The sequence below is a fragment of the Nipponia nippon genome, unplaced genomic scaffold, assembly GCF_047370975.1.
Source record: "Nipponia nippon isolate SJK-2023a ecotype South Korea unplaced genomic scaffold, ASM4737097v1 scaffold_9, whole genome shotgun sequence".
Taxonomy (NCBI): Eukaryota; Metazoa; Chordata; class Aves; order Pelecaniformes; family Threskiornithidae; genus Nipponia; species Nipponia nippon.
Genome location: NW_028262413.1, coordinates 17,735,882 through 17,747,083, shown reverse-complemented (window position 1 = coordinate 17,747,083; position 11,202 = coordinate 17,735,882). Strand labels below are relative to the sequence as shown.

At 52.3% G+C, this 11,202-nt stretch overlaps 1 protein-coding gene across 1 annotated transcript; it reads right to left on the bottom strand.

Moving 5' to 3' along the window:
• Window positions 1-1,183: 1,183 nt before the first annotated feature.
• DUSP7 (dual specificity phosphatase 7) lies at window positions 1,184-9,607 on the bottom strand. The gene is made up of 3 exons (XM_009460640.2): window positions 8,967-9,607; window positions 6,127-6,555; window positions 1,184-3,586 (listed from the first exon to the last, which is right to left on the bottom strand). The coding sequence occupies exons 1-3, from the start codon at window positions 9,376-9,378 to the stop codon at window positions 3,279-3,281; spliced, it is 1,149 nt and encodes a 382-aa protein (XP_009458915.2). The 5' UTR covers window positions 9,379-9,607; the 3' UTR covers window positions 1,184-3,278.
• Between the last annotated feature and the right edge of the window lie 1,595 nt (window positions 9,608-11,202).

Here is an 11,202-nt window from a genome sequence, read left to right as displayed (position 1 = left end):
GAAGCAAATGTAGCTATACACCTGACAAGCTGTTCTGCACTCCTTCAGAGCACAGCCAGCCTCCAGCATGGTTTCAGATCTTCCTCAAGAGCTACTCTACCATGTAATTACAGGGGAAAACCTAAAGGTCGTCTTTTCCCTGCATACCAGGTAGATTTTCATTTGTTGAGCCACAAACAGTCCTCTAAATCAATATATAGATTCCCATCATGCAGTCAAGGAGTAAACAAACAAATTCTAATGCACACACACGCTCCCTTGGCTCCTGCTTCAGCCTCTGACTACCTCCCCTGCTCCACAGCAGACTCTGCACCCTTCAGCCTGAGCTCCTTCTGGAATAAAACTAGCTATTTTTGGTGCTCAGGCCCTAGGATTAGAAGAACAAGATGACACACACACTCACTTTGAGGAACTGAACAATTGAATAGATAGTCATTTAATTTCTTGCTATTTAGGTTAAAACAAGGAATGCTGGAGGTGGGGGGGAACCCACCCCTGCTCAGTCCTACCCAGCTACAAGCAGAGGCATGGGGAGCCACAGGTCCCTTAGCTGGGCTGCACTCAGATACTTGGAGCCATGTTTCACCCTAAAGCATCCTCATCAGCCCCTCCAGGTTTCCCACAAAGCACTTGAGCCTGCAGCCAGGGAGCACAGCAGCACAGCACAGCCGATGTGCGACACTGCAGCTGGGGGCTTGGCTCCTCACCTGAGGATGCAGGAGGGGGGCTCCTGCTCTCCAAGAGACCCAGAAGTCATGAGGTGGTTGCCCACAAGGCCACAACTTCTTGCTTTCCTACCAAAATAAAGTCTGCTATCACAACAGTTGTGGGCAAGGCCTTGCCATGCCTTTGTAGGCCACGCTTAAACAGCAAACAAAAGTGTCTTTAGCTTATCTATTTATTTTTGGCATGGAGGAATGGCTGGGGTCAAAGCCGGTCCCATTCTCAAGCTGTTCTTTGTCCTCTGGTTTATCCAATACCCCCTCACCCTCCCACATCCCCCTCTCCATTTTACCACAGGTCTTAAAAATTAAGCTGTGCACGAAACCAAACACCACACTTGAACACTGCCCAGCAAATGCTCTTCATGGTCACAGAAGAATACTAATCGACTATAAAAAAAACGGATAAGAGCAGCATGCCCTTATATGGGCAGAGGCTAGACAAGCATCTGACACAAACATCATTTTTAAAGAAAAAATAATATTTATTTGCAATATAAACAAAGTCCCAATATTGGATCAGTATATATAGGGTCACTAATTTTCCTTCATAACTCAGAAAGCAGAACCATTCCTCACTAGCAAGCTCTCATTTGTACTAATCAGAAGATGCATCTTTTTTTTTTTTTTTCCTTTAAAGAAGAAAGACCACTAACAGCACAGGAAGCCTTTACAAACCAGCTTAGCTGTAATGCAATACAGATGCACTGTCAAAAAATCCCTGAAAAAATAAATTCCTCCATGAGGTAAGATGCAATTAGGATATTTTCAATTTTCTCACACACAACCATACTTAGGCCCATTCTCCCTTCCAATGACCCACGATCCCAACATTGTTGCAAACAAAACCCAACGAACAAACAACAAAAAACAACCAGAAAACAAGAAAGAGAAGCTCATTCCAACATTCTGGTAACATCTTTAACAAAAAGAACGGTTTCAGGATGTGACAGTGTCAAACATTCCTCCAGATGGAGGGGTTTTTTTTATTATTTTTTTCTTTTTCTTGAAAAAAAGTACAAAAAACTGGATATTTAGAAAAAATCCGTGGCTTTTTTTTTTTTTTTCAGTTACATGAGAGTTAAAGTGGACAGGGAGGGGGGAGAAAGGAGGGACTACATTGCAGCCAATAAAGAAATCTCCAAATCCATTCTGCCCTCCTCCCAGAAATTATTACCACTTCCTCCCCCTCCCGGCTCGGTATAAGGTGTTTGCCAAACACTAGCCAGAAATATAAACAAGTCTTCTCAGAATAGAAGGCACGGCATAAAGTTATTCGAAAGAGGAAGAAAAAAAAATCAGAACCTCTGTTGAAAGCTCCAATCATCTCAGAATTTGCCAGTTAATATATATATTCATATATATATATATAAAAAAAATTCTCTGTTACAACGCTCTTGTCATCATTTCCACATCTCTTCACTCCCCTCACACGCTCTGTGCATGACGATTCAGTCCCGTCCCGCTACGCAATCCTTGCTCTGCTCCAGCCGCTCGCCGTCTTCCCCCCTCCACCCCGCACACGTGGGAAAGAATCGAGTGTGCACAAGAAAACGCCAACATCACAACTACCTTCTGTACTCGGGAAGCTGGAATGGTTTCAGGCCAGCTGGATGACGTTAAGTCAGTCAACAGGCAGCACAGAACGAAGCTGGGCTCAGACATGCTTCTACCAGCTCTGGAGGCTCCAAGAGTTTTACCTCTGGCAATAGCAAACAGTGTTTTTGGCAGGGGTGGCATTAAAAAAAAAAAAGCTTGCGGCTTAGTCACCTTGGCTGAATCAGTGCAGAGTTTGTGATTGTGAGTGCAGGAGTGGTGAAGGGGTTGCGTTTAAGCCCAACTGGCCTTCACACATAACAAAGCTTCCTACCAGATGCTAACAACAACAGCAGCAGCATGTATCTCTCTGGAGTACCCAGTAATATGCCAGGACATACCAAGGCTTCACAAAGTGTGCAAAATGCATTTGGTCAATATAAACATTTGATTAAAAAAAATAATAAATGATCAAACAAGAAACAGAATAAAATACTGGTTTTGCAACCTCGTCTGTACAAACAGTCAGGAACTTACATATTTAAAAAGAGTTTAAACCCAAAGCTCGAGTAAGATCTACCTTTTCTTTTTTTTAAAATCAAAAAAAGTAAACTTGGGTTTTAAAACAGTCTTGGCCCAACACCTTTTGTTCAAGGTTTCCAAGTGCATAAATCTCCTCACTTTCCACAGCAAGCTAACCTCTGGTAGCTCTTCACACGTGTGCGTGTTCTGACAGTCCCAATGCACCCAGGAAAGCGGTTATTGCCGGTAACATCTGCGTTCAAAACGCTGTAACATCGTCCGTATTAAATAACCCCCTGTAAAAAGACTACCTCTTCAAACCACTTTGATCAGGATACTAATGAACGGCATTAGCCTTCTTAAAGCAGCGATCAGGCACCTCTGCCCAGAGAAGCCAGTCGTTTCAGAGCTGCCTGGCAAGACAGATATTTTTGTAAGAGTTGAAATGCTCAAGAGAAGCGATTCGATGCTCAAGTTTCCAACCAAGCAGCATCCTCTTCATGTGGACTCCAGAGTGTTCAGCTGAAACAGGTTGTGGTTGGTGGGGGTGGTGAAGTAGAGCTGTTCGCTGGGTGAGCGGTTGTCACAAGGGCTGTTGAGTCCCAGAGTCCTCTCAAAGTCCAGGAGCTGGCCCATGAAGTTAAAGTTTGGGGAAATGTTGGATTTTTTCCTTTTCACAAAGTCATAGGCATCGTTCAGGGACAAGTTAAGTTTTTGCATCAAGTAGGCGACAGTGACTGTTACGGACCGGCTGATGCCAGCGAGGCAGTGAACAAGGATCCCACACTTCTTGGAACGGGCCTCATCTGAAACAAGACAAGGGGAAGGGGGAGTCTATTATTCTGCACCAAAAACGCATGGCTTTGGAGCAGGGCCAGGTGGCAGCTGCAAGCTCCCAGGACCAGGACGACTGCCAGAACTGGATCCCCTGCTCCCAGTGACACCATCTTGTGTCCCTCCGATACCCACATCTCTCCCCAAAGGGCTCCTGAGATATTCCCACCACACGGCAAAGCTGCACATCCCCATTCCATGCAGCAAGGCTAAGCATCTCGTGCTTGAGAAGTATTAATCAAGCCTGGCAACACATCCCTTGCCTAGGGAGCATCAGTACCCTCTATTTAAACAGAGAAATGGAGTAATCCACAAAAGGCAGCTGGAACAGGAGATAACAGCTCCAGGGAGATGCTGGTGGTCAGGCATAGCACACCCACCTCAACACCAACTAACCAGGGAAGGCTGCGCACTTGATGCAAAGCTACAGCCCAGCACCACGCAAGCTATTCTCTTCTGCTGTTCTTCTCCTCCTTCCACTATAAAGTTATCTGAATGTAGTCGAAGCCAATTTAAGCAGAGTCTGAAGTGCAGGAACTTCCCTTATTGTGAAATTGTTCTTTAGGATCGACAGAAACGCACTTCACTACAAACAAACGCTTGTGTTGGAGGAGACTCTCAGGATGAATGGTAGCGGGGAGCAGGAATGCAGGCTGGACCAAAAAATGGCGAGAGAACAGCGACAAAATTTCCCCTCCCTTGCCACCGATTGAAAAGCACACACACACTCATTGTCTCTCGCACAGCCGGAACAGCGTGATCCCTTTATGAATTGACATCTTAGTGCTGAAAGAGGGACACGCCGCTGAGAGCGCTGAATGCACACAAGTACCCAGCGCTGCTTACTTCTGGGCAGCCCTATTTGCAGTCAGTCATTTGACTGAGAGCTTGGCAGGGAGGGAGAAGGTGGCAGGAGAAAGAGGATCCTCAGGCAAAGCCGGAGGTAAGAGACATTCTGGCACCATGAGTGCAGAGAAGGGCAAAGAAGATGCAGGCAAAACAAAATCCAGACCCAAGCCACAACAGGTTTTCTGCCCTGCCCTTCCAAAACCAGGCAAGAACTACCAGTACAGTGGGGAATCACCCCCCAGCATACTCAGCGCTCCCCCCAGTCTCTCCCAGTTCAACATTTTTCTGAGACATTTTTGCCTTTCATCTGACCTGCGCCACATTTCTTGATGTTTGGTTTTGGAGTGAGGTAATCCTCCATTTCCTGTCATTAACTGGAAAGCACAAGCGCGGTGTTCACAGAGACATCGTCTGACTGGAGCAGACGGATCTCAAATGCCACATGCCAGCAGGGACCCCATACCTCACCCCTGACATTTCATACCAGGCTCCGTGCGGGAAGTGCAGATGGGACATCGGACAGGTCCCTGCTGCCGCACTGAAGCGGTCACTTCTGACCACAATCGTGTTACTAGAGGACAGAAGCTGGGGGCAAAGGAGAGCGCACGGGAACGAGGGTTTCTGACGGCTGAGAAGCAGCTGAGGACCTACCACCTCTCTGCCCTGTTTCAGGCTTTACAGCAAGCAAGCACGTGCAGTGGGGTCCGAAACGGGGAGGTAACAAAGCAGCATTGAAACAGGCTGCACAGATTTCAGTCTGAAGGTAAAGGGTCCCCCTCGCCTTTACTTACAGCAATGTTTTTAACCAGATATGAAGCCATAGGGCTTTTAATAGTTAACAGCGGTAATGACTACCTGTGCCATTCACCCCTCCATAAATCAGAACTTATTACGCTAACGACCATCAACAACAGACAGCACAGGTCATGCTAGAATTGTACATCCCTATTCAATCCAACAGACACTTCTTATTCTGTAAGAAGCAATTTTCAAAGTCAAGGCTAGCCTGGGAGAAGAGATCTGCCCCCCTGCACCCCTCCCCACAACCAGCCAAAGCTCTCTCAGGGGCTGTCTGCACAGCAATTTTTCCAGCTGAGCTCTGCAGTGTAATTATAATCACTAACTCATTGTGTTGACACTTACCTTAGGAGAAGTATCCATACAAGGAGTTAGTTATGCTAGGGCGACTTACAGCAGGATCGCAACTGGACTAGCAAATCCCCTCGGGAAAAGAAAACACCCCCCCCACCAGATTTTTAACCGCACTTGGGGCTAAGGAATCGCTGGCACCAGTCACGTTAATGCAACTCCCATCAACATTCCTCCGAGCAAAGCAGCTCCCCACCACCTCGGTTCAGCCATTTCACACAAGTGCAAATACCCATACAAGGGCAAGAGACAGCGGGGCCAGTCCTACCACTTGCAGGTAACCCAGCTGAGATGCTGTAAGGGGGCTGAATTTTGGAAGGGGAGGCCTCCCTGAACCCAGGCAGCGTGACACACGCCAGAAGCATCACCTCCGCAGCATGACGCTCAGCTGCTAAGCCAGCGCCGATGCTGTGCCCCAGAGAGGTGAGGCCAGAGACGAGCAACAGCCCTGGGAAGCGTCTTCCCACATTCCCAAGCAGTGAGTATGAAAAGAGATGTTCTGCCAACTACCTACCAATGAAAGCAATGGCCTCGGGAAAGAACTGCGAGAGGTTCTGGCTCCAGTGATCTGAGATAGGGATCTGCTTGTACTTGAACTCTCCGTCGTGCTCAAACATGTTTGGCAGGTTGGGAGTCACATTCAGGATGTATTTAATGCCATATTTGCCCAGGACATCCAAGTTGGTCGAATCTTTGGCACAGCCCAGGTACAGGTAAGGTAGGATCTGGACCGGAAAGGCAGGCTGATTGTTAGGGATGGGGCTGCCGTCCGACTCCGTGGCACTGCTGGGTTCCCTGTCGGATTCGCCATCCGAGCAGTCGGAGCTTATCCGCAGCCCTCCCAGGCCAAGGACCGATGCCGGGGGAGAGTTGCTGGGCGAGGAGCTGTCAAGGTTCGTCTCGCAGTGCTCTGAATATTCGGTCTGAAACTTGTTAAAGCCACCTGGGAAGGGGGAAAGGAGAGAGGCAAGGGGAGAGGCAGAGAGAAAAAGATGTTTTATTCTTCAGAATGGGAAGTCCTTCTACCTGAACACACGTGCATGTCAATTAGCAAGTCTTTGCCAGCAAAAAGTTGGTATACCTTCAACTTCACCCCAAGAAATGTATCTCCCTGCTCCCTCATCTTCCCTGGGCAGACTGTTAGCGAGCAAACAGGTCCCAGAAAACCAAAGAGTGTTTCTTACGAAGTTCGATATTGCGTGTGATAAATAGGGGCCAAATATCAATCACAAAAGAAAGAAACAACCAAAAATAAAATCAATGGCAAGAGACAATCTCGCCTCGTTTAGCTTCTCAGAAATATGGGTCTGGGGCAGTTCAGGCAAGAGCTATTATGCCACCTAGACAGAAAAGCACAAAAGTATCTGTGTCTGAAAAGATAAAGCAAGAACAACCACATACCCAGCCCAGGCACTAAAACCCAATAAAATAATTCACCTTGAAGCAGGAAAAAAGGCCGTAAGTTTTGCCAAAGAGCGTTCCTCACACCTATTTTATCACTACAAACACATTTTGCGACAGAGCAGTGTCACAGGTTTGCTCTTCAGCCAAACCGCAAGAGGCTTGAGGAGGGATGGGACCCTTCATGTCTGCTCCTAAGTCCTCTTCTCCAGCTCCTCGGCTCAACAGCTTGGGAAAGAAGGCAGAGGCAGGGAAGCAAAAACCCCACCAATCTACCTCCTTTCCAGGCAATATTAAACCAGAGCTCAGCCATCGCTATCTGACACTGACAAATGGTTTAATTAGAAAGGCCTCCTGGAAACTTTGTTAGTGGGTTCGGCGGTTGTGGCGGGGTCACTGAGCAGGACAGACAGCTCCTGCCACATCCATTCATGAAAAAGGCTCGTCCTCGTCCTCCTCCTCCCCCCCGCGCCGCCAGACAGCGCCGAGGAGCCATTTTGGAATTTTAATTGGAAACATTTCCCACCGAGGCTCCCGGAAAAAGGCAGAGAAAGGGGCTCAGCTCCTCCCCTGCCCATCGGGGAGAGCTTAGGAGTAACTTCAAAGCTGCTCCTTTCTGCTAGGGATGAGGACGACAGGGAGAGAAAGGGGAAGACAAAGCGAAGGAGCAACGGAGCCCATCGGGAAACCCCAAACCGGGATGGGATGGGGGATTCACCCACCAGCACAGGCGGGGAGCAGAGGGACGGGAGGGAAAAGCGGGATCAATCCCTGTGCTGGGGGCCTGGCTGCTCCCCCACCACATCGCCTTCGAAGGAGGCTTGTGCGGGCAGCGCAGCCCCAGAGGCTGGTCCCCAAATACCTGCCTGTCCCCCTGCCACCCCAACCCCGCACCAGGGGCTCCCTCGGCTACCCAAAAAGGGTCCATCAAGAAGCAGCAGTGTTTTTTAAAGGGCTGCGAGTGGCAACTTTCTTCACCACTCTCCCCCCCTCCTCCCGACTCCTCCACTCTCCTGTTATTTCTGCCTCAAACCCGCCACCCAGCGACCGGACTGGGAGGACTGGGAGGATGGGAAGGGTCCCAGCAGCCCAGCTGTGGGCTCTGCTCAGCCCGCTGCGGAGGCCTGCTGGGGTCTTTCAAAATGGCCAAAAAACACCCCTAAAAAAAAAAAAAAAAAAAACACAAAAAAACCCCCACAACAACAAAACCCCAAACACCACCCCAGCCCTCACGAAAGGGCATGTGCGGGGTGCGGGGCTCGGCTCCCCCGCAGCAGGGCTCCCCGCTCCGGGGTCCCCGCTCCTCCATCGCCCTGCCCCGGGGGAGCAGCCGGGCTGCCCCCTCCCAGCCCCGCCGGCGCTTCCAGGGAAAGGGGGAGAAAACCCAAGCGCTCGCTTTTCGGAGATGGGGGAGGGAAGAAAAAAAGGAGAGGGGCCCCCCTGCCCCCCCCCCCCCCCCCCCAATCTGGCCATCCCTTCCGGAGCCTGGCGCCGGGGCGGGGAGCCCCCGAAGGGCCCCTGGGGAGAGCAGAGGCGAGGGGCGCCCCGGGGGGCGGCAGCGGTGCCCAGCCGGGGTCGGCTTGGGACAGGGCAGCGCTGGAGGGGCCGCCCCGGCGGCGGGGTTGTGGGGGGCTCCCTCCCGCCGCTGCCGGGAAGGCGACGCAGGAAGAAGCGGGGCGCTCCTGGCCGCTTCCAGCCTGCGACCATTTTGTGCGGGGGATTGAAGCGGGATGCAGAGGGGAAAAAAACCCCACATATATATATAAAAACATAAAAATAAATCAGGCAGGGGCAGGCGGGGGGAGGAAGGAAAACAACCCAGCCACCTCCGGCCGGCCAGGGGATGGGCGCCCGGCGATGCAGGGGCTGCCCGGGGGCTGCGGGGGGGACGGATGGACGGACAAGGGCTGCGGGAGCCGGACGGGGATGGAGGAAGGGTGAGAGGCACCTCACCTTTCAGGTAATAGGCTTTGCAGCCATCATCGCGGAGCTTCTGGAGCAGGAGCCCCAGGACGGAGGTGGCGGCTCCTCCGTCCTGCCAGTCGGCGGTGGCCTCGTCGTAGAGCAGCACGGTGTCGGCCTTGCAGCGCTTGACGAAGCGCTCCTTGTCCTCGTGGTTGGGGATGATGGAGCGGATGGGCAGGTTGCCCTTCTTGAGGCGGCGGAGCATGAGCCCGGGGATGGCCAGGTTGATGGCCGTCTCGATGTGCGAGCTCTCGAAGAGCTCGTGGGGGCGGCAGTCGAGCAGCAGCAGCGAGCGGCCGCCGCCCGACTCCAGCTCCTCCTGCAGCCACTCCGCGCTCTTGCACGGCATCGCCGCAGCCATGGGCGCCCGCGGGGAGCTCCCCCAGACCTGCGTTTTCATGGGGCTCGGCAGCGGCGGCCGCCAGCGCCCGGCCCACCGGCCACCCACGCGGCGGCGGCCGGACGCGGCCCCGCTCCGCTGCTCCCCCCCAGCCCCGAGCGGGCTTGCGCTGTGCCGGACGCGGCGCCGCTCCGCACGGCCGTGGGTGCGCGCTGCCTGCGGCCCCGGAGCGCGGCGGCCCCCGCTCTGCCCTACGCGGTGCGCCCCATCCCGGCGGCCTCAATTAAAGCGGGGCTTCGCCGGCGGCTCGGCGTGTCATGCCTCGGGAGGCGGGGCGGGCAGCGGGGCCGGCCGAGCGGCAGAGGCCCCGCCCGCCGCGGCGCGGCACCGCGCACACGCACCGGGGCGGGGCGGGGCGGCCCCGAGCGGAGGCCCCGCCCACCGCCGCGCGTCACCGCCTCCCGCCGCGCCCCCAGCGCCAATGAGGCGCGGCGGAGGGGAAGCGGGCGAGCCCTATATGGGCAGGGGGCGGGGCCCGCGCGGCGGCGGCGGCGGGGGCAGAGCGCGGGAAGGCGCGCGGGGAGCCGCGAACCTCGGCCCACGCTGCCGGGACGCGGCGCTGCCGCCGGGCACAGCCAGCCCGCCTCGCCGGGCCTGGACACCGCCCCCTTACCCCCCACCCCGCCAGTTTTCAGCCAAAAGTTTAAGAAGTCCACGGGCCGGCAGGTGTGGAGGCCTGCGTGGGTTCTGAGTGGGTCGTGCCCAGTCCTTCCTCGGCCCTTGACAGCAACGCACGGTTCCAAAATAAAATTGACTGAGACTCATTACGCCTCAGGATTCCCTTTCGTTCTCAGAATGAGCCTCAAAACAGATGATTTTGTCTGTGCGTCCTAATTTATTTTTAGAGCATCTTCCTTATTGGTATCCGCTACTATAAATACAAACCTTTTGTGCTGCAATACTGAAATTTCAAGACAGGAATGTAACTGGAGGCATCCTTCTGGTTTCCTTCCATCTCTTATGTGCCTTTGCATGTGAATCAGTTCTCTGGTACCAGAAGTTTTCCGTGCCTCACATAAACTGCTCCTGTTAGAAAATAGATTTGATCTTTCTCTTTTTAATGAGCAGGATGACATTAAAAAACGTGGTTTTGTATGAGCTGGTTCTATTGCAGTCTATTTTCATCATGCAGGCAGTCAAACATGGATGGGTTGCTCAGAAAGGTTCCATGTTGGAACCCATCCCCATCCTTGTTGATTCTCAATATTCGACTCAGCACAGCCTGAGTAACCTGGCCTGACCCAGCTTTAAGCAGGAGGTCTGACTAGAGCCCTCCTGTGGTCCCTTCTCACCTGGGTTACCCTCCAAGCTCTCCAAATTCCTGCGGGCATCAGTGGGAAGGGGAACAGCTCCTCCTCCCCAGTCTGGGACAGAGGAGCAATTCCTTTTTTGCCCTAACTTCTGTTGTCTTTAGCCTCTTACTATAACTTTCTCAGCAAATACTGTTACAAAGGGACGAGTCAGGCTCTGTCTCACCAGCAGATTCCCAGGCTCAGCGACCTGACTAGGTCTTGACAGGGTTTTTTCCCAGCTGGCTGAATTTCAAGACCTGGGCTGTCTCTTGTGTAACAGGAAAGATATTGTTCTTTAAAACACGCCCCCCAGGCAAACAAACACGCGCGCACACACACACAGAGTCTTAGTCTTAATATTGTTTAAAACTGTGCTGTTCAAATGACATTGTGTCAAGGAAAAAAATACAAATCAGATTGTATTTAAGGACACTTTTTATCCAGTCAAGACCTGCTTTTCTCAAAGCCAAGACCTACTACTGAAACCATAACGGACCCACTGTCTCCCCAGTGGTCTTTTATATACCTTCGA

Coding starts and splice junctions, on each gene's coding strand:
- DUSP7 (XM_009460640.2), bottom strand. CDS start 9,378: ATGAAAACGCAGGTCTGGGGGAGCTCCCCGCGGGCGCCCATGGCTGCG. Junction 6,556..8,966: donor CAAAGCCTATTACCTGAAAG/GTGAGGTGCCTC, acceptor CCCCCTTCCCAG/GTGGCTTTAACAAGTTTCAG. Junction 3,587..6,126: donor CGAGGCCATTGCTTTCATTG/GTAGGTAGTTGG, acceptor GTCTTGTTTCAG/ATGAGGCCCGTTCCAAGAAG.